We start from the raw sequence: 22,725 nt of genomic DNA, 5'->3' as shown, positions 1-22,725 counted from the left end.
AGAATCACTACATTTCAACTTAGCTATGTAACGCCCCATTTCATTGTTACACTTGGATGGACGTGTATTCCAGGTTCCCCAACCCCATGTGCAAATAGAGTTTTTGTAAGACAAATTGTAAGATAATTCATTTATATGTAAACAGTAACTAAAATAAGGCTTAATGACATGATTTGTGGTATCTAAATGGGAGTTAGTTAGATACATATTTAAAGTATACAAACTTTGTTTTCTTTTTAAGAAAAAATGTGAATTTTTTCACGTGAATTATAAATTTATCAATTTTATACATTGGATCATGATGATCATCATGGAGATATTAGACTAGCATATAAATATACAAAGTATATATGCCAAATTGCATTTTTAAAATAAAATTAATATCTTATGAGATAGTTAATTATATTATATTATGCAATAATTGTGTGTATATATATATATTTGTTTTAAAAATAACGAACAAAAGCAATGAACACGTGTATATATGTGTGTGTGTGTGTGTGTGTGACACGCACGGAGTACGACTGATGTGAGTAGTACTGGCGCACCATCTGATCAAAGCACCATCCCATGTGACATTGTCACTATGTAAATTGACTAATAACGTGTTAATTTTCTTAAATTTCAAGTGGAAAAAAGAAATTATCGATCACATATCTATATTATTTTCTTTCAAGTTAATTAAAGAGTGAGATAATCGTTATAAACCTTGGCAGCACAGTGATCCAGTTTGAAGATAAGGTACCTGAAAAGCCATAAATGGATGCCATATATGGAGGTGGTTGAAGTTCTACTTCGATCTATGGCCCATACATTTCACATTTTGCTGTCATAATGTTGATTTGAATTTATGGTGGTACTTGGACTTTCACATGACCCTATGTACGTGCAATTAGGTGCTTGAAACGTCGATTTCATTTTACTTTTTGTAGTCACTCAAAGCAAAGCAAAGCAATGCAACAAAAATTAGGGGAAAAACCAAAAAAAAAAAGCTATGGCCCTCATACATATATCCTTGAAATTAACCCAGCTTTGCTTAGTAAGGAGCTTGAGATCTCATGGCTGATACAATTGCTTTTGTACTTGTGGCTTGTGTTTCATTGAATTGAGTAGCAAGAAAAAGACACGTGCCTAACCTTTTATCACTTGGTTCATGCACGGCTGTTTCATAATTTCAGAACTCAGTGAAAGAGAGTTGACATGATTTGGACTAGTTTGTCATTTTCAATGATGTGTTGCAATTCCAAACCCTGCATCAACCTGTTACTAGAAAACAAAAATGTGTAACCTAACAAATATTTTAATAACTACCAATTAAAAAATGTGTAACATATATTTGGGATGACAAAATTCAAAATAAAGAACATAGTTTCTATGCTATGTGCCTTCATCCTCTCCGGAAATTCGTCATAATCGCCAAGAGAAGCAGAGAACAATTTTGAATTTTGAGTTTTCCATCGAATTTTTCGAATTTCGCATAACCATCCCCGGAGTCATGAAATCATTATATACATATTATTACCTTAAAAATAATATAAACATTGTATGTCAGCTTGCTTTCTTTTTCTCCCTCTCTTTTCAATCTCTCCTTTTTGGCTCACTTGTTAGAGAGGCCTTGTCATTGTAAAAGGTGATGCTGCTGAAATATTGCCTGTTTCTGTTCATTTTCCTTTTCGTTTTCTCTCATACTGTTTCAGGAGATTCCAATTGCAAATCAACTTTGTAAACTGGTCCACCGAGGAAGGCATGAAAAGGTTTGGGTACAACTGTACCATCCAATATCCACCCCTTGGGACACACAAGATATCGGTTTTGAACGCTCTATGTTTACCATAACCCATTCAAGATCCTTTTCAAGTGTTAAAATACTGTTTGTACATTCCCAAAGTAATAGCGAATAAAGTTGCCTAGGACAATACAGATTCTCAACTTTGGACAGTCATGGGGTCTCATCCCTCACTCAAGTTTTACTGAGTTCTTGGAACTCTTGAGCTCTAGATGTCGAAATACTGGAGAGTACCGGTGGTGGCGAATAATCATGATAAGTACAAGAGTATTTGCAGCCAGGAACACCAAGCTTGCCATCCAAAGCTGTAGGAAGACATTCTTGCCTTTGAATTCAAGCATATACCCCCACATCAACCAATGGATTTGAGCTCCCATCCACACAGAAAAGCAACATATGCCTTCCCATTTAAGCTTCATACTGCTCCATGGTAGAATTAGAGGCAACAAGCAAAAGAACCACACAAAGTATTGTGCCGTAATTACCTATAAAAGAACAGTTGCGTGAAGTTCAGGGAAATGATTTTTGAAGGACCTAAACTTTTAAACGTTAGAAATATGGGTTTACAAAAGCTAAAAAACTGCATCGGTATAGATAAGTTGCAATCAGCAACTTTATGGTGATTATATCCTCGTAATATATATTTAAAAAATAATAATTAATTGAGGTCGGTGGACTCGATTCAATTCAAAAGTTTTAGAAAATAAGAGGAAGTATCACAAGCTTCCGCAAGAAAAGTATAAAACATGCAGTTGGAAATTAGCATACCTTATTAAATGCTACAAAGGCCACAGTCTGCACAAAAAAACAGATGGGGAAGTCCTGTGCAAAGCAGGAAATGAGAACCAGCTGTACCATGAACTGAGGCAAGAAAGAGATGAACTTTTCCAGGACCGAAATCTCCTTTTCATAATGGAGATATATATGATAGAAATAGACAGAAAAGTTGTGTCTTGGATCTGTACGAGTAAGGTGGTACAACAGTGCCTCATGTAAGAACGCCCACCCATACAAGTAGAAGAAAAGACCAGTGAAAGAGAAGAAAACAATTGCAGATACCAGTCCAAACATAACTCTCTGCCTAGTAAATATTTTCGTCAATACATTCTGCATATTGTAGTGATAAGTCGCATCAGTACTGCTTTGGGTTGTCTTTCCATGACCAGCAGTCCAATAACTAAGGAATGGCTTCTGACCAGAATGGAAGAAGTTTGAATCAAGAATTAGGATAATAGGAAGTGCATAGATGATGGGATAAATTCTAAAATGGACAACAAGCCCATACCAAAATGCAGCTTGCAACACATTACCTGTAAACCAGAAACATTGGACCATCAAGAGAGTAGGAAGCAAAAATATAGAACAAGATAGTTAGATTAATATAAAAGTTCATTTGATCCATTAATCAAACCATGTGCCAAGTAACCATTCAGAGGACTCATATTCAACATTCTGATATAAAGAAAGAGTCCAGGTAAAGATCTTCCCCACCTCAACTCATGTCCACACTAACAATGTGTACAAAGGAGGAAAGAGGAGAGAAACAAAAGGGTTAATTGGTAGGGAAGCGAAAGGGAAGATGCCTCTGCTTTTGTTTGTTTGGGTTCTTAACTACAAGACAAGATGATAAAGATAAAGAGTAGCATATTTTAAGTTTATTGACTTTATAGCCTCATACAGCATGCACTTCTGGTTAAGAAATAGAGAAGTCAATGGTCTGAAAAGAATGCATCTAAATGATCCTCAATCCTATACCTACACTCGAGGATGTGATACAGTATAGGAAGATGTGTTATTGAGAAAATTAGCGTGTAGACCGACTACAATTAGAAACCCAAGAAGCAGTAACATACACATGCATACCTACCTTAGTTTACTGGTTCAAAACCACCAAAATCTTGAAATGCTTTTTGGTGTAATGAAATGGGGGAGTTGGTGTTTTTTAAGCATTTAGTTTGAGGAGCTTGTTTCTTAAAATTGAAAATTTATTTATTCAAATATATTTTTGGTGGCATACTGATAGGTAAGTGATCTGTATCCACTTTTGAGTAGTCAATAGACTCTATACAAATCAATTTAAATGATTGAAGATTCTCACATCTTTATACTAAAAGTTACAATGCTACCTACCAAAAAAATTAGTGTGAATATAGATATATACCATTCATAAGACAGATAATGATCCACAAAATCACAGCACAAACAATGGGCTCGCAGTTCCCACGAGTTCCAATAGTGAAGGTAAATGGATTGAGGAGCCATATCATCACAGAATAGGTGCATAGATTCTCAGGTACCCTACGTAGCTTCAAAATAGATCGGATAAAGAAGCCCACAAGCAAGTCTGCAAATGAACATAAACAAATGGTTTAGTGAAAAAGCCCTTTCACCCGAGTCTTCATTTTGTAACACAAGGAGAGGGGAAAGTCAAAGTAATACCATATCAATAAGCAGAACAACAAAAAGAGATAACAAAACTGATTAAAATCTATGAAAATGGGACATGTAAGCAACCTTTATTCATGTCCAATTTCAAAGCTAGCATGAGGTATTCTTTTGCTCTGATATCTAAAGGGAAAATACTTGAAACAACCAAAGGTATACAAAAAATACAATATGCCAACCACTTACATAAAAACTCAAACTACAGCAATGTGTGCTACGGAACATATATTATGGAAGCAAGATGTCCCATACCAGAAGCTGAAAAGAGAAATTTTCCCCATGAGCGATGAATGATTGCATTTGGAATAAGTAGAAATGCGAGCAAAGGAGAGTAACGATATGTTGTTCTTTTGTATGGGGAATCTCCTGAAGCCATTAAGGAAGCAGCATCAGAAAAGACGAGGTAATCAACATCTGTGTATCTAACCTCCATGTGACTATCTTGCCATTCTCCATAGAGAATAAGAATGACACGAAAAATTGCGGAGAATAGAAGCAGTGCACGAATGTTTACTGAAGTCATTGCTGAAAGGAAACAAATATAGAAGTCATTTAGCTCAAGAGTTATTTATAAAGTCTAATAGTATGCAAGCGATAAATATGAGAAGAAAATCCATACCATACTTGGTAATTAAGTGCCCAATGGCAATCAACTGCCAAGTAGGTGTATGGTCCTTAATCCATCCATTATATTGGCTTACCTTTTAGCTGACAGGGGTTTTGAGAATTCTGAGAATTTCCATAGTTTTCCAACATGCCTAAAATCTAGATTTTAGTTCACTTATCTTTCCACAATTTACATAAAAAAGGTTACAACAAAATCACAACATATTCTATGAACAATAATCTAATTTTAAAATTTTTCCATGGAAAACAGAAAACCACAATTACACAGCGGCTACTTTGCAACATGGCAAACATCACAAGTCAAGACTAAAGTCTATATTCTAGTTCACTCATCTTTCCACAATTTACATCAAAACAACATCACAACACAATCATAACAACATATTCAATGAACAAGAATCTAATTTTTAAGTTTTTTCGTGCAAAAAAATACACTAAGCCGAATGGTGTAAAATAGCTCTTGGGTTACTGCTCATGATCATAAAAATTTGCTCCAAAAATTTTGAAATACCTCTAGATACATAGGTAAACAAAAATTTTCTTTGAAACTTTGTTCTTATGGGTGGGGGCCATTGTTTGTAATGGACTCAATGTCCATGACTTTTTATTATCAGTTGTAAACTAAGTACTTCTCATGTATACTCCATGTATTCTTGGGCTTTGCCCATACTCATGAATAAAATTTCTTGATTACCGATTAAAAAAAAAAAATTGAAATAATAGGAAAACTATATATCAAATTTAACATGCTTAAGAGATTCAGCTCACTAAAATGTAATTAGGTGTCTCACTTTGTATACTTCCGGTGTACTTGGGCACTGCCTAGTTTCTTTCTAATCAATAAAGATTATTACTTATCAAAAAAACAGAAACCGAGCCTCCTGTGTATTACTGGTTATGGGACACCCGACGGGAAAAACAACGCAAGAGAGTGACGGTGTCAGGGCGATGTGATCACCGGTGTAAAGGGGGAGAGATTCGACCAAACAGAGAGAGAGAGAGAGAGATGAGTGGCGCAAGAAGTGACAAGTCTGAGAGATGATAAAGAGAGATGGGATGGCCAAACCAAACGGGGCCGACGGAGGGAGAGCTGCGTGCAACTGCAAGAGTTTTTGAGAGATGAGAGAGACAGCGTGACTGGAACACCAACTCACATTTTTACATTCATTCCTTCCTCCGATCACGGCATTGTAAACAAGGGCCTGTCCAATCGTCAATCAATCATCAAATCACTCAACAACAAATCCCAACATAAAAAAGAGGGACAACCCAAACATCCAGTAGGCACAAATACAAGAGCCACGAAATTAAATGACAGTTACTAGGCTGGAGCTAGAGCATACCTTACCCAATCTCAGAGTGGCGGTCGGTCAGATTTGAGGGCGTGGCGGCTTTGTCTATTGACGTTCGGGACATTCTGTGACATTGAAACCAACATCAAAACCGAGTTCGAGATCGAGAGGAAACACACGGTAGGAGAATAAAATCGGACAGATTGGGAGAGGGGAAAGCCGACATACCGTGAGCATCTCTTTCACTCTCACTCATCCACAGTTCCGACACCAATTATCTCATTCAGTTTCCCAGCCCCTCATCCCATTTCCAGATAGATTTGATAAAAAAACGTATTAACTTGAAAAAAAAAAAACGTAAAATCAAAATATATTTGAAATTTGAAAAAATAAAAAGTAGATGACTTTAGAACAAATGGGAAAGTAGTCGACATACCTACTGTGGCAGAGGTGAAGGTCGTGCTTCCAGCGACCACATTCCTACTTGCTTTATGATGGTGCTGGTTTCCCCGTCTCCCAGAAACATGGTATTCTTCTTCTTGTGTGAAACTTCCATGTTTTACCTGTAAACAGCCGCCTTGATCCTAATCACGTACCTGTGGGCGACGGGTCTGGGAGGATGGGAAGGGAAAGGGAGGGGAGAGAGAGAGAGAGAGAAGGGAGAGTAGTGGGATTAAAAATAAAAATAAAATAAATTCTAACGTAGCATTACGAAAGGTCATGGGATTTTTTTATTTATTATTATTATTTTTTTAGTACAGGTCATGGGATCCTTTGTATCCCTAATGTTTTCTGGAAAACAAATAAGCCTGGCTTTTATAGACTCAACCTTGTAGGTTTATAATCCTCTCCACTTCCACAGGCATAACACACTCTCTTCTCACAATCAAACTCTATACATGCACCCACATCACACACTCAGACTCACCAATGTTGCTCCCACACTACATGATTCAATTGACTGGCTGTGTCTCTCTCCACTAGCCACAACCCTTTGACATGGCTGCATTCTTTTTTTCTTTTCTTTTTTTCCCTTTTGCTCCACAAACAGAGATCATGGAAGCCTCTTACATCTCCATATCTCATCCCATATAGCTCGTGTCCCTTGATTCTTGCTAATATCTATAACAATTTGAAATGATAATTCATGATGGGCCATTAAAAAAATAATGATTTTTTTTTTATATAATTTTTATAAATTTATGTTTTAAAATGAGAATGTTTATGTAAAATAATTTTATTTTTATGAGTTATTTTGTAAAACTGTACATCTTCAAAATATGGTTATACAAAGATTGTAAGGAATGGTGGAATGTGTATCATTTTCGATAAAAATATAAAATAAAATCTAAATTGAATAAATATCCCATTTCATGAAAGGACAAAAATTGAGGACCGTATCAACATGAATACCACATCCATATATACATACATAAAACCTGCAATCAAGAGCCCAATTCCTTACAAATAACATTACGAAAATGTTGAAGAAGATTCATTGTACCCAGAATCTACAAGTGAAATAAATATAGATATATATATATATATAAGAAGCCGAAAAGCACTTAAAAGAGAAATCTGTAAGCAAAAATAAAAGAATCTGTAAAGGCTTCGATATGCACTTCACGCTCTCTTTTCTTTTCCAGCATTTTCTAAATATCTAAACACAGAGAAAAACGAGTCCAATGACAAGGAAATGAGGGAGCAAGGATAGTAATCCCAAGTCTGAATCAAAGATGAGTCTTTTTTTTTTTTGGGCAAGGATGGTAATCCCAAATCTTTAGGGCAAGAAACCACTCACCCTTTGATGGGGATGTGCAGACGGGTTCGGTGTCGCTTGAAAGAGACGGCGTCACCGGTGGCAGTGGGCAGATGAGGTTCGACGTGGGGCAGGGAGGAGATTCAACGTGGGCTCGAATTCAACGTGGCCGCACGGGGGGGGAGGGGGGAGGGTGCGGTTCACATGATTTAATTAAAAAAATAAAATAAATAAAGGATTTCCACTTAGGGTGTGCTGGATCCGCTGGGCCGGACCGGCCGGTCATTGAAATACAATATTTAAGGGTGTATTCGATTAGTCTAATTTTAAATATTTTTCTATAATCAAACTAGTATATATTAATTTTAAAAATTTAAGAATCGATATTAGATCGATTTATTACTGAAGTAGATTTCAGTTCGGTCCAGTTCACTTTTATTGATAAAGAAAAAAGATTTGCTATTCAGCCGCTTTCACTACATACTTGTTAAGAAAAAAAATAAAAAATAAAAAAATAAAACATGTATGTAATATATAGATGATGAGTATAATTTCTCTAAATAAAATTATACTCCAAAACTTTAAAACTTTAAAAAGCGATTAACCCATATCCATCATTTTATGTTACTAATTTTACGTTTTATGTTTATAACACCCTATTTATTTTTGACAAGATTATTTCTTTTGTCAAAATATGGATCGGAAGGGGAAACCCGATAAAAAGCAAACAAAAATTTCTTCCATTTTTCCTTTGTTATGGAAAATAATAACAAAAAGGAAATCCTTGTAAAATTGTTCTTCATAGCAAACACTAAAAACCTATAAGATCGAATAATTCGACAGAAAATTGAAAAACCTACAAGACCGAATAATTCAACAAGAACCCAAAGCAGGCAAACTCGCCAAGAAGATCATCAACAAAAATACGAATAATTTAACAAATAAAAAAATCGCATAGATTTATTAGATCGGCAGGGAAAAAGGAAAAAGCATTGGCTAGAAAATACGGTTTAAAGTTCGAGTGTTATACCTAGAAAATCAGATCTGCTAAGAAACCAAGAAACAAATCAGATGCCAAGTCAGGGATAGAGAAATAGAGAGTTACCTCATAAACCAAGACGAGGTGTGATCGGCGGTGATGTGAGTCTGTGAATCTCTCTGCGTCCGGAGTTCCTGCGGGCTGCGATTGGAGACAGGGAATGACTCGTATTGGGTGGGGGGGTCTTTGGGAAAGATTTTTATTCGTATTCGTAGACACGAACTATTACGCGAGTAATAAGATTTATAAAAAATATATATATTTATATAAATTTTATGTATGCCCACTTTATTCTTTATATATTTTATTAATATAATTTGTTAAGTATTTTTTTAATATAAAATAATTATTTTAATCACGTAGTAATAATATATACTGCCTGATACTAACATGGTAAAGATCAAATATATAAAATTTTATGTGACATAATTTAATTTAAAAGATTAATTTTAAAATTTAAATTTTATAAATTAAATTTGATTATTTAATAATGTTAATGTTATTTTACAAAAATATGAATACAAATCTTCATTTATAAATTATATGCACAAATCCAGTATAGTTCTCACAAATCTTCATTTATTTCCCTATTTAGCCACGTATTCCATCAGTTTCGGGATCATCCATATAATATTCCTCTCAATAATCAGTTGGAGGCTTAGATGGATGTTGAGCAACTTGAGTTAGGGTTGTTAATGCGGACCGGATAAAAATCCGGATAATTGGATTCCGGTTCCTGGTTTCGGTCTGGATCAAATCCGGGCCGAAATCCGCATTATAAAAACCCGGACCAATCTAGTCTGGGTAGGATTTTGAAAAGCAGGTTCTAGGTTTAAAACCCGGTACCTGGTTATATATATGAAAAAAAAAAACCCTCGGTCACTCTTCCAGCCCTCTCTATCTCGTCCCGAGCTCTGCATCTGCCGATTTCAAACCCTAGCTCTCATCTCTCTCTCTCTCTCTCTCTCTCTCTCTCTCTCTCTCTCTCTCTCTCTCTCTCTCTCTCTCTCTCTCTCTCTCTCTCTCTCTCTCTCTCTCTCTCTCTCTCTCTCTCTCTCTCTGCTCAGACCTATCTCTCTCTCACCTGAAACCCATCTGGAAACGACCCACGCGGCACGCTCGAGATAGCCATTTCGTGTAAGGTACTTCATATCTGCATGTATACTTTTTTTTTTTTTTTTTTGATGGGTTTTAGCCTTGGTTGCATGTATACTACCCTGTATAGGCTCACCGTTTCTCTTGCTCGAGATTCTCATTTCGTGAAAGATAGTTCAGAACTGCATGTATACTTTTGTTTATGGGTTTTTGAGATCTGCAACAGCTTTTTAGGGGTTTTTTTCTTTTTATTACTTTGTTGATTTGGGTCCGTTTTGTTTTCATTTCTTTGTGTTTTATGCCTAGATCTAGGATTCCTTCATTTTTAGTTTTGATCGTTGGAGTCTACTGGGCCTTTCGTTTCTGAGAGTGTATTGTTAGTAGTGAGTATCTTTAAAAGAAAATTTATATTATTTGTGTTACCCTTGTGTTTTTTGTTTATCTATTTGGTTATTGGGAAAATGAGGGGAAAGAACATTTGTGCTTGGTTTGTAACTTTTTTTAAGCACAAAGTGCTTCTTTTTTTTTTTGTAATTAGCATAAGAAAATAGTAATTATACTGATGAAACACACCAAATCATGGGAGAATAAATCCACCTTTTAGGACCTATACTAACCAAATTTGCTTTCCAACTTGATATGAACTAAATGTGGTTTTGTCAAAGGGGAAAAATTGTATCAATGAATTTTCTCCTCTGATGATAGACATTGGATGAGCAATTATTTCAGTTTGCTTATTTACTGAATAACGAAGTTCTTTTGAGAAAAAAGATTTGGCTTGGTTTACCTTAGAACTTGTTTTGGGTGTTTTTCCATTGAATGACTTCTATGCCCATTATGCCACTATGACCATCCTCCTTTATTCTTATGTTAATGGATGGCTTTTTGGTTGCCTCAACTGGCTGTTTATATTCAGTGGGTTGTTGGCCTTTGAAAACATCTTCAGCTTCATTCTCTTTCCTACATTCTAACTTAAAAGTAAATCGGTTTTGTAAGGCTTTTGATGATACATTACAGCTGGAAGCATTGTGTCGACTGATTGATGAACTCCATTATGATTTATGACCTACATGTCATAAATAGTAGTTGTGAGAGCTTTTATTGGTGTTGAAGACATGACATGTACCAATTTTACATGCCACTATCTTTCATGCTTGTTATCTGGAAGAAGTTGCATGCTGGTTTTTGGCTTCATTAGCAGCATCCTTTGATGTTTCCATGCTTGCTGTGTCAAGGCATTAGTGAGAAGCATGAATGCCATTTTAGGGCCTCATTAGCAGCCATCCTTGATAATTCCATGCATGCTGATGTTGTGTTATGAATATAGTCACACTCATGAAGAGCTTGATACTTATTCTTTTTTAAACTATAATATAGGTTTTGTGGTATGAATTTTCTTGCATAATAATTAGACATCGAGATAAAACTTGACTCTGTAGTTTGAGTGTTTTGAACAACTCTGTCTGTTTGGTGCTGATTGGCCTATTTCTTTGCAGGGTACTCAGATATTTCATGCTCGGTTGAAGTCTATTGTTAAGAATCCATTTTACTCCTTGGTCGATGGATGCTGTGAAGTACAAAACATGTGCATCACTGTGTATTAATCCTTTTTTTCTTCTGACAAGAAATTGATATGGGATTGAGTCGTGGTTTCTGTGCAATTCTGCCACAAGAATTTATTGTGTTTCTAATTAGGGACTGAAATCAGGCCAATAAGCAAACTGAGGATTTCTCATAGCTTCTTCCCCCAATATTTCTTCATAAGTAGACTTAATCTAAGGATCTGATTTTGTAATTCATATTTTGTATTTTGTAATGTAATGTGTAAATAACAAAATAATGTAATATTTAGTTGGCTTGCATGCATTTTATTTTTTCATTTTTATATATTTTTATTATTATGGAAAATGTTAGTATTATGCTTTTTAGTGATTTAGAAAAACTTTTCACATAATATAGTCTTTTATAAAAAAAGTACGATTTTCAATAAGTTTTTTAATTTTTAAAATAAATATAGCAGAATTATGCTTTGCAACATTTTTGTATAAATGTGTTTTTATTAATATTAGATTAGATGTTTGAAGAAAAAATACTAGGCTTTTATTTTTAAAAAAATAAGCTTCAAAAACTGACTTCTATAAGAGGGGAAAAAAAAAAAACCAGGTAAACCCGGTACCCGGATTTCCAGGTTTTTGAAACCCGGATTCACCCGGGTCTAAAACCGGGTATACATGGGCCGAAATTCGGGCCCGTTTTAATACCCGGATTCTGGGCCGGGTATACCCAAATTTCCAGTCCTAAATCCGGATAATCAGTCCTAACTTGAGTTTCTATGTCGTCGTTGGTCCTGCTGTCCATTTCCCAGATTGACTTCTTAAAGCTGCTAACAATATCTTGTATTACGGCATCTCACTGCTTTCCATTAAAATTTAAATTATTGAACTTGATGGCATGAATATCTCGAGTTTGTTTAATTGTTTCCGCCCAAGCTCAGAAAAATATTTGCATTCCAAGCTAGCTTGAGTAGAGTTGCAACAACTGCTTTGATGGCTGCCGCTAGAAAACAACAAATTAGTTGCATGTTCTCTAGGCTTGTTTGTTTCTATTTTGCGAAACGCTTCTAAACGGCCCGGCTGATTTTAGCAGAATAACAGCCTCCCGCTCACTTGCTGCCATGTCACAAATTACATTAAATCTACAATACACTCATTCACATGGTATAACACCTGAAAAAGTAGTCCATCCCTTCCTGCAAGAGAAAACCTTCCGTTGCTAGAACGCCTAGAAGAGAAAACCCAGCAGCGACAACTGGGTATTGGTCTTCTTCTAGTCTTCTTCTCCAAGGACAACCATTCCATTAATAGCAAAAACAAGTTTTTCTCATCTCCATCTTCTTCTTCTTCGAAATCTGCTCCAACTTTATCCTCTTTAAACAGTTAAACGTTCTACCGAAAATAATTTTGAAAAATAAAATGGATCATTTCGGGAGGAAAGGTTGTAAACTTTTGAAAAAAAAATATTCAGATAACGAACCTAAACTCTCAGATCGAAACCAACCATCAAATTGTGATATGTGAACAAATATAACTTGCACATTAATTAATAAAAGGGTAAAGAAATTGAGAACAAAAGTAATAGAAGTGAAAACAACGATCCTCTATTTTCCAGTTTCTTAGCATCATCTTAGTTCTACCGCCATACAATAGAATCCACAATAGTCCCTCCACATTAATCCCGAATTTGGAAGCCACTGCACGCGCAAACACACACACATAGAGAGAACCTCTGTTAACCCACCCCCAAAGCTCCACCATGCGCAACCACCACTTGCAAAAAAAAAAAAAAAAATCGCTGCACGGAGACAACCGAGAAGGGGGGGGGGGGGGGGGGGGGGGGGAGGGGGGGTTTCGTTAAGCCTGCTTACGGGAAGGAGTTGGGGGGGGGGGGGTGGTTTGTGTCTTCCAATCGGGGTAGGGTGGGGTGGGGTTTCGTTCGAGCGGGGTAAGGGGAAGGGGGTGCTGCGAAGGGAAGACCAGCTGAAAGGGTGGGGTGGGGTGGGGGTTTCGTTGGCACAGGGGACGCAAGGAGGGTTGGGGGAGGTCTGTTTCGTAGAAGGGCAAAGGAAGTCCAAAGGGGCACCTGAGACGATGGATTTCTTTTTGCAAAATTTGGTGTAGTAAAGGTTCACATTAATTATAGTGGAAGTCTTACGTGTCTAAATACTAGTGGGTGACTGTTATATGCAGAAGGTCAGCCCGACCGGTTAGAAGGAATTCTCTTCTATTTTTTATCTTTAGCTCCAACTGAGAAACACATGCAAGAAGCATGTTTTGGAACTCCACTCATTATTGTTGTTGTTGGACTCCCAAACTACTTAAAAAAAACCAGAGAGACAGAAATTTCTCCCAAACTGCCAAGATCCCATCATCAAATCCGGTGGTGGATTTTCTTCATCATATGCTTGGTTTCAATATCTTACGAAATAGAGTATAACTTGCATGTTTTAGATCTTTTAAGTTTTCGGCATTCTGTAGGAAGTTTCTACTTGTGATTACACATAAGCCATCATCATCTTCAATTGCATTGCACATGATCATGCCAAATGAGGATAACAAATTAACTATGCTTGATGCTCAAGCATCAAGTCATGACACTCTCCTCACTTGAACTTCATGGATGCAGAAAATGTTGATAGCTTGGAAACTTGAGTGAAGATACCTTCTTATTCGTTTCTTGACAACAAACATATGGGGAATCTAAATCTGTATTATCTTAAAATTCTTAAATGTAATGATTTTCTAAGCAGGAACTAGCAAGATCTATCTATGTCCATAAGAGTTTTTATCACATATTCAAAAACAGAAGGAACTGCAGATCAAAATCACTTCCAATCCACAAAAGGCTGACAAGATGGAAATTGGAAAATGCCTGTGTGATTACCTAAACTTCTGGTCCATTGGATATGCCCTAAGGTAGACTAAAAAGCTGTACAAGCCACTTGCGTTTCCTATAGGCATTTCTTTGTAGAACCTGCTAGTAAAACCAGTCTCAAACCACAAGACAACCACGTAACATGATTTTGTCCAGGATTTCAAATTATTTGAGATGCTACTAGAACTACCAAAATATGGTTCCATCGCAGCACTAGCAATGAAATCCACATCATCCGGTTTCATTGTTGCTAAGTCAAATGCCTGAAGCCAAAAAGAAAAAAAAAATTGCATATTATCATAACTACTTAAAATCAGAAATTTGCTTTCTGTGCTACTCAAAACCAGATTCATGCATCAAAACACTAAGCTTATATATTTTGGCATCTGTTTTGGGTATTTTACGTTTATTTAAGAGAAAAAATAGATCCACCAATTTGAATTCTGTCCCACAAAGGGAAAAGAGAATCAGGAAATACATTCTGTAAACATCCCTAAACTAGTATGCTTTAAACTGTAACATTATTTTTTTCTTAGGTAAAATTAAAAAAAAAAAATTAAAAACTCTTACATCATTAAATACAATCACTGAATTAGTTACCTTTTTTGGGAGGTTGCAACGATTCACTATATGTAGCAATCATCAGCATGCCAATTAGCAGTGAAAAACTCTATGTTCAAAGGTCCTCTAGGTCACTTGGGCATTAAGCAAACACCTATTATCACTGAGCCTCTCCAGATGGAGATCAAAGACGAGCCAAAACAGAGAAGAATTGACTTAGACTGAGCCATGGGAATCAAAGACGAGCCAAAACAAAGAAGAATTGACTTAGCAATAAGTGGCCTTTGATTTATTCCTTCATACATGGGTTGCATTCAAGAAAATTTAAATCAAATGGGAAGAAAGAAACCATGTCTCAATTCTACAGGTAATCACTATCAAATTGAACATAAGGGATGTGAGCTATCTTTAACCAGACACTTCCTTGATCTTTCTTGCAGCATTCTTCCAGCAGAGGACATTTAGAGATATAAAGTTCCAAGAGTGAGGGAGGCAGACCATTCTTTGGAAATGACATGAACTTCTCGCACTTGACAATACAAAGTTTCAAGAGTGAGGGAGGCAAGCCATTCTCTGGAAAGGATGTAAGCTTTTCACACTGTCCTCTTTCAAGTTCTTCAAGCGAGATAAGGTTTCGAAGGCCCTCGGAGGACAGGTATTCCAGATTCAGAAAGTGTGAGATGTTGAGCCTTCTTAGAGTGGCAGGCAACTTCATATTTGGAAAGGACACCAGGTGCGAACATCCACCGCAAATTTGAAGTAGTTCAAGAGAAGTAAGCTTATGCAATCCCCACTCAAACAAGCCCTGGGTGATGTTGAGATGAGAGATTTTGAGTGATGTTAGGTTGGTGGGAAAACCTTCTTTGGGAAATGATACCACTGGACATTTCAATATTTCCAATTCTTGAAGAGAGCCTAATTTGTGTATACAGTTGGGCACAGCTTGCATTTTCTTATTGTTGGAAATCTTAAGCACTCTTAGGTTTGCAGGCAGCAACTCTCCATCTGTGAAGAAATCAAGAGCTGGGCAACTACTAATGTCAATCCGATCTAGATGACTGAGATTTTGTATGCCTGTGGGTAAGGATTTAAGGTTTTCGCAGTTCAAGATGACAATGCATTCAAGAAACAAGCAATGATGCAACCCCTTTGCTATTGATTGTAGCTTTGGACAATTGTAAACAAGCAATTGTTTAAGTGTTGCCGGTAACACTCCGCTTGATATTAAGGATTCAAGGGATGGACATCCCCAAATGTCCAAGTTCTCAAGAAGAGATGTGCTGCTGCTACAATTATTGTTATCATTGTCCTCTAACAAAATCTGCATATTCTTGCAATTGTCTTTTTTAAGTTGCTTTAGAGTTGGAGGTAGTTGGCCTTTTGCAAAGCAAGTCAAAATATCACATCCATTAAGATAAATATACTCAAGACACCTGTAGTGGTACATCATTGTCTTTGGTAAAGATTCCAGGGCTTTGCAATTATATATCTCTATCTCTCTGAGTGTGGATGGAATACCCTGTTGTAGCTGCTCTTCTACTTCATTTGCTACCAAAGAAACTAGTTTTGGACAACCATCAATCTTCAAAACACAAAGACGTGGGAGATGTGGTAGGGATCCCACATCATTTGGCCACAAACACGTCAGTTCCTCACAATCTGAGATGGTTAAGTTTTCTACAGTTTTCAGCACATCATTATTAAATCCTTCTATTCGACCAGTGAATTCTGAAATTGTAGAAAGAGACTCGAAATAGAGTGAGTTAAAGTCAACCTTTCCTCCGCACACCATCATCCCTTTCCATCTCTCAATTGTTAATTCACAAAGCTCTGGAAAGCTTGAAATTGAAACAACTAACTGTCCACAACCATATATCACAACAATGTTTAGCAAAGGAAGGTGGTTTGGTAACTTCCCTAGTAGCCTGGGACAACCTCTAAGTAAGAGCTCACGTAATTTTGGAAACTCTTCACAAGGAATCCAGTTCTCCCATTCCTTCATATCTTTGAAATGCAAAGTCTCCAAGGATCTAAAAGGTTGTGAGGAGCCATCCCCACAAAACTCAGGACCAACATTCTTCACACTCGCCATGCCTCCAATCGAAAGGACATTTAGCGAGGGTAGTTGTCCGATTGCCGGCAATGATGTGCACTTTTCACAATTTTCAATTATCAAGATCACCATATTAGGAAATAAAGGACATCCTAACCAAGTTGGACATTCTATACCCCCATAGCACTCAATAGTGAGCTCTTTCAAATTGTTGTGAGGTTGTAGCATGTTGAGTACCTCTAATTCTCGTGACTCATCAATGTCTTCACTCCATTCCAATGAAAAGCCCCTAAGATTGGGCTTACCAATCAAATTGGCATCCCTTGCATCCCATGGTTCCATCACATTCTCCAATCTCGAAATACAAAGAGTCCCTCGAAGATTTGACGAAGGCCCTAGCTCCTTTATCCCAGAACAACTGCCTTCTCCCACAATTAGATTAGACAATGTTCGGAGACATGTTAATTTACAAATTTTTGGAGGCATTCCTTCCAATGAGTATGCATCTAGAATATTGAGGTGGCGCAAGTTGACAAGGTTCTCAAATGTTAAAGGTAATCTCTTCAAATAAGTACATTTCTCCAATATCAATGTTTGTAAGTTGTAAAGAGTAGTTATTGATTCAGGCAAGCTTGTGATTGGAGTGTAAGAAAGGTCAAGGTACCGTAGATGCTTCAAATCTCCAATTTTATCTGATATCTCAGTTATGCAATACCCATTCAAAGAGAGCACTCTTAACCATCGTGATTTTGGTAACAACTGAAGAGGAACATGAAAAGTCAAATAACAGTATCCAGGATATGGTAGCATAAGAGGTAAGAAGGTACGTAAATGTTTGAATTTAGAAAAAACCTCAAACTTTTTAGTACCATCATAAAGGCCACCCAAATAAGCTGAATGGCGAGCCTTTCCAAGAATATTCTCTTGTTTACCATTGCAAACTCTATCTTCCATTCTAAAGCATGTATCCCCTGCAACTGATTGAGCCAAATCACTGATGAGGTCATGCATCACAAATCGCGATTTATCCATGCTTGGTTGTTGAAAAAATGACCTTGATAATAGATTGCGGAAATACTCCATACCCAATTCTTCCATTTCCTTTTTCTCTTGTTGCGACTAAATCAAACCTTCTGCCATCCATAATAAAACCAACTGCTTCTCCTCAAACTCGTAGTCCTTAGGGAATATAGAACAATATGCAAAGCACCTCTTTAAATGTGAGGGGAGATTGTGATAGCTTAACATAAGAGCTGGAACAATTCCACTTCTCTCCTCTGGTATATCCCAAATCTTACTGTTCACTATTTTTTTCCATTCATCGCGGTATTGTGTAGTGCGTAAGATGCCTCCAACAGTTTTTGCTGCCAAAGGCAAGCCTTTACACCTTCTAACGATTTCCTCACCAATATCCTTAAGGTTTGGATGTGCACTGAAGTCTCTTGCATCCAATGCATGTTGGGCAAATATAGACAAACAAGCATCATTTGACAGCACTTTCAAGTGGTAAGCTGGAACTTTGACAGTTCCCATTAGCTCCCTGATTGCGGGTGGTGATCACAATGCTACTTCCTGGAGCTCCATTTTCGAAAGGAGCACGAAGGATAATCCAATCATTGTAGTTCTCATTCCAAACATCATCTAGAATGACCAAAAACCTCTTCCCGTGCAGTTTTTCCTTTAGTTTGACTTGCAACCAATTTAGATCCCTCCCATCACAGTTTTCAGATGTGATAGATTGTAAAATTGTTTTTGTAATCATAACAACATCAAAATCTTCAGAAACACAAGCCCATGCTTTCAGATCAAAAAAGCTTCACACTTTATGATCATTGTATATGAGCTTGGCAAGTGTTGTCTTTCCCATGCCCCCCATACCAAGTATAGGAATCACGCGAACTTTAGTTAAGGTATCATCATCAAATTTCTCACTCAACAATAATTGAAGTATGGAATCTGCATCTTTCTCCCTACCATAAATGTGATCTTCAGTCACCACAGAGGCGTATCACTTTTCTTTTGTTTGACCTCACATCAACACTTTCGTTTAATTTCAGTTGATCTTTTTGCGACACAAGATCATTAAACCGAGCAGTGATTTTTGTTATGTTTGACCTCAGCCTAATGTTGATCTTAACATCACTTGGAGTCAAACCAGTAAAACAAGCAGAGGCAAGCTTCCTTACCTTAAGAGTGCTAGTTGGACTTTTACCCATCAATTTGCGTCGCAAAACTTCTGTCACAAACTCATATGGTATATCCTCCACGTCATAGGCCAAGTCTCTAAGATCATCCAGCCACTCTTTCACTGCCCCCTCAGTATGTTGCTTCTCCTCTGCATCATCAAGCACCTTTCGGATTCTTAACAACGTTTTGCTCCACTTGTCCAACTCTATTCGAAGTCCCTCTCGCCGTGCAAATTTCAGCAACTCCGGAGATGCTAATCGGTCAAACAACACTTGAAGGAACGCAGCAAGAAAGATCTCCCCCAACGCCATTATACTCTTCGAAGAAATGATGATTCAAGAAAATAAGCAATGATAAGCCAAAGAGTCTAGAGAAGAACCGGTTTGTTGTCAGCCATAGCAAGAATCCGAAATTGTTTCAAGGAAAGTGGGGGTTGTACTTGTGGGGAAGTAGTTGGCTTGTCTTTTTCCATCCATGCCTAGTTTTCTTTTTGTGATTATACTCCCACTTGACCCACCATTATCATCAATTTAGGGTAGCTGCATTTATTTGACTGATTGACTCTATTGAAGGGTAGCTGCATTTATTTGACTGATTGACTCTATTAAGTGGTAAGTGTTATAAATTATCTTGAATTGTATGACCACATTTATCTAGCCGTCAAACGCATAGTCCTAGTCGTCAAAAGCATAGTCTCTTTTGTAACCCTATATATATGGGTATATTGATGTTATATGATATACAGATCAATAAGAGAATCTCCTCTCTCGTTCTCTCTCAATCTCTTGAAACTCTTTCTCTTTTCATTCAGTTCATAACACGTTATCAGCACGAGCTGAAAATTCTTCCACCTACTCTAGCAATGCTCTTCGTGCTTCTGTCCTCCTCCTGGCCAAAAGAGATCTCTACCAACCCGAGTGAAACAGATTAGAGCGTGAGAATGAAGAACACCGATAACAAGGACGGACATGCCGCCAGATCGGTGGATCTGGGCGGAATTACGGGCAGATCTGAAGCCCATCTTCTTCGAGAAACGGAGAGACCGCCAACAGCGTCCGTGCGCGAGTTCTCTCTGGATGTGGTGCTGCCGTGACACATGGTCTCGATCCAGCGTTAGTTGTGGAGTATGTACACAGCCAGATCCTGAGGATCAGAGAGGAGGACTCGTACCTCGGCGAGGATTTCAACCTCGACGTCAGTGATTTTCAGGTCCTCTTTATGTAGATTATTGCTCCGCTTATTACTCCAAAGTAGTACAAGCCTATGTTTACGTTTACTTTTGCGTTTGTTTTCATTGAGGTTTCGTTAGCAAAATAGCATACTTGTAAAGAAATGATTTTCCGACGGAGACGGTAACATCAACTTCGAGGAGGACCGAATCGTACTCCACTAGATCGATCACCTGATGCGAACAAGAACCTGCAGTTTAATCTCAAACTCTTTTTCTCTGACAAACTTCTAGATTTGGACAGGATCCCTTCGTTCGAGCTAAACAGAAAATCCAGATATATACTTTTATCGTTATGAGTCCCAGAGTAGAGAATTGTGGTCAGTTCTGGAATCTCGATTTTTCAGTCCTCGCAATCTCCGTTTACTAGTCGTTGTATCTTCTTTTCCTGCTTGTTTCTCGGACAAGAACTCAATGATAGAGAGGCAAGACAGTACAGGTATAAACAAAATCAAATTTTGGAGTGACACAAATTAAAGAGGTTGAAAAAGTCTATGGAGGTGGTTTGTAAGGCTACCTACTTTTCTCACATTATTATATCTTGAAAATAATAATAATAATAATAATAATAATAATAATAATAATAATAAATAAATAAATAAATAAATAAAATGCAGGTATAAAAGAAAGAAAAAGACTACCGCATGAAAGAGAAGCAAGCAGCTTCGGCGAAAGTCGCCATGGAGGCCCACCAAGGCGGCTAGCTGAATAGTTGGACTTGAAAGCTAAAAGTCGCCATTTGAACAGTCCTTAACTTTTCCAGCAAGAAAGAGAAACTGAGCTTCTCTCTTTTTTTTTCTAAATTGATTGGCTCTACACGCCAACCATGTGCAGAGGTTTTTCGTTTGGTGGGTGAGAACTGTGAAAGGTAGGTGGGTGGGCTGCAAGTGGGGCCCTCAAGGTGCACTATTCAATGGTTGGTGGGTGTTTACGGATGATAAATATGAATAATGAGGTTTTGGGTTTAAGAAGTGATTACGACTATTATTGTAATAATAGTTGACTGATCTCTTCTTTATAAGAGATAGAGGTAAAAAAAATTTTAATGATTAGTTTGACATGTTTGACTAATAATTTTAGTTTTTCAGACAGAAGTTATGTACTGTGATCTTTTTCAATCTTACTAATTTTTACAGTGCACGAAAGTTCAGATGATACTGAAGATAGTAATCTTCTATTTCAAGTAAGTTTTTTTAATATATCATTTGAAATCTTTAAAGTAAGTATTGGTGAATGAAAATTTCCATAATTTACATATCAATTATATCTGTGATTAATTTTATTCACATAGTTCAGATACAAGTTTTATTTATTCTTTTTATACTTGTTATGAATTATTCATATGATTTATCTGAGCATGGAAATGGAGCATCCCTGAAGGATCGCCCTAAATCATTATGATTTATGCACCTGAAGTTGCATAATTGAAATTGTGGAAAGAATATATATTTGAATGAACATTTCAAATGTGCTCCTGAAGTAGCAATATCGAGTATGCTCCTGAAGTAGCAATATGAAATGCAAACGTTCACAATATATTCTAAATTTATATCTAGTCTTTCAGTGACTGAGCAAAATAATGAGCTTTTGATAAGAATCATTAGTCACGTCTTACTAGATCTACATCATTCCCTGAAGTGAATGATTATGAATTTATATCATTCTATTCCTTGAAATGAAAAGAATGATGCGTTTCATTCAAAGAAACTAAAAGATTGGACATGATAATGAATATCTTTTCGGGCCAGAAGCTCGTATTGGAAAAGCTGTAAGCTTTCTCTTTGAGATGATATTATACAAATTATTGAATCAAATATTATGATGCATCAAAAAGTGATATGATTCAAAATATTTGTATCTTTTCATGGTTATCTTGATCATCTAAAATCAATTACGAGAAGTTGAATGATTTTCATATGGACGTCCATAAAAGAACCAGAAGATTCTTTTACTATAAAGTCTTACCACCAGAAGTGGAAAGAAAAAAATTTGCTTGAAACAAATAAGATGAAATTATTCGACGTTATCTTGATTATCATATGTGAACCAGAAGTTCAGATGATATTTAAATTTTGGATGCAATAAGATAAAAATGTCTCATATTCTAGCTGCTAAAATCACAGCGAGAATTGAAGTCCCTGTAGGACAATTAAGAAATTCAGCAGTCTAAAGACATGTCTAAAAGCATGTGAGACTTATTGATACAAAAGATAGAGCATCTC

General features: G+C 36.8%; 2 protein-coding genes and 1 pseudogene across 13 annotated transcripts; all 3 read right to left on the bottom strand.

Annotated features, from left to right (window-relative positions):
* Positions 1-1,806: 1,806 nt before the first annotated feature.
* Positions 1,807-9,179, bottom strand: LOC122290792 (GPI mannosyltransferase 1). 12 transcript variants are annotated; one of them, XM_043098444.1, is made up of 10 exons: positions 9,015-9,179; positions 7,079-7,272; positions 6,587-6,761; positions 6,379-6,490; positions 6,202-6,275; positions 4,933-6,060; positions 4,484-4,756; positions 3,948-4,130; positions 2,555-3,096; positions 1,807-2,271 (listed from the first exon to the last, which is right to left on the bottom strand). In XM_043098444.1, exons 6-10 carry the CDS (start codon positions 4,985-4,987, stop codon positions 1,957-1,959), a joined length of 1,368 nt encoding a protein of 455 aa, XP_042954378.1. In that variant the 5' UTR covers positions 4,988-6,060; positions 6,202-6,275; positions 6,379-6,490; positions 6,587-6,761; positions 7,079-7,272; positions 9,015-9,179; the 3' UTR covers positions 1,807-1,956. The 12 variants fall into 12 exon arrangements, with proteins under 12 accessions (XP_042954378.1, XP_042954375.1, XP_042954376.1 ...); XM_043098441.1 differs by lacking the exon at positions 7,079-7,272 and having other exon boundaries at positions 4,933-4,989; positions 5,925-6,060; XM_043098442.1 differs by lacking the exon at positions 7,079-7,272 and having other exon boundaries at positions 4,933-4,989; positions 6,013-6,060.
* A 6,217-nt stretch (positions 9,180-15,396) lies between these two features.
* LOC122292140 (putative disease resistance protein At3g14460) lies at positions 15,397-18,186 on the bottom strand. The gene has a single exon (XM_043100360.1). The coding sequence runs from the start codon at positions 18,184-18,186 to the stop codon at positions 15,397-15,399; it is 2,790 nt and encodes a 929-aa protein (XP_042956294.1).
* A 21-nt stretch (positions 18,187-18,207) lies between these two features.
* LOC122290791 lies at positions 18,208-18,964 on the bottom strand (annotated as a pseudogene).
* Positions 18,965-22,725: the final 3,761 nt, after the last annotated feature.

This window comes from Carya illinoinensis, chromosome 13 (genome assembly GCF_018687715.1).
Source record: "Carya illinoinensis cultivar Pawnee chromosome 13, C.illinoinensisPawnee_v1, whole genome shotgun sequence".
NCBI classification, from domain to species: Eukaryota; Viridiplantae; Streptophyta; class Magnoliopsida; order Fagales; family Juglandaceae; genus Carya; species Carya illinoinensis.
This window is presented reverse-complemented; position numbering and strand designations above follow the sequence as displayed.

What these genes read in the sequence shown, in the direction of transcription:
- LOC122292140 (XM_043100360.1), bottom strand. Translation starts at nt 18,186, where the DNA reads ATGGAAGAATTGGGTATGGAGTATTTCCGCAATCTATTATCAAGGTCA.
- LOC122290792 (XM_043098444.1), bottom strand. Translation starts at nt 4,987, where the DNA reads ATGTTGGAAAACTATGGAAATTCTCAGAATTCTCAAAACCCCTGTCAG. An exon ending in AAACCCCTGTCAGCTAAAAG is followed by an intron (nt 4,757 to 4,932) that starts GTAAGCCAATAT and finishes GTTTCCTTTCAG; the next exon opens with CAATGACTTCAGTAAACATT. An exon ending in ATTTCTCTTTTCAGCTTCTG is followed by an intron (nt 4,131 to 4,483) that starts GTATGGGACATC and finishes GTTCATTTGCAG; the next exon opens with ACTTGCTTGTGGGCTTCTTT.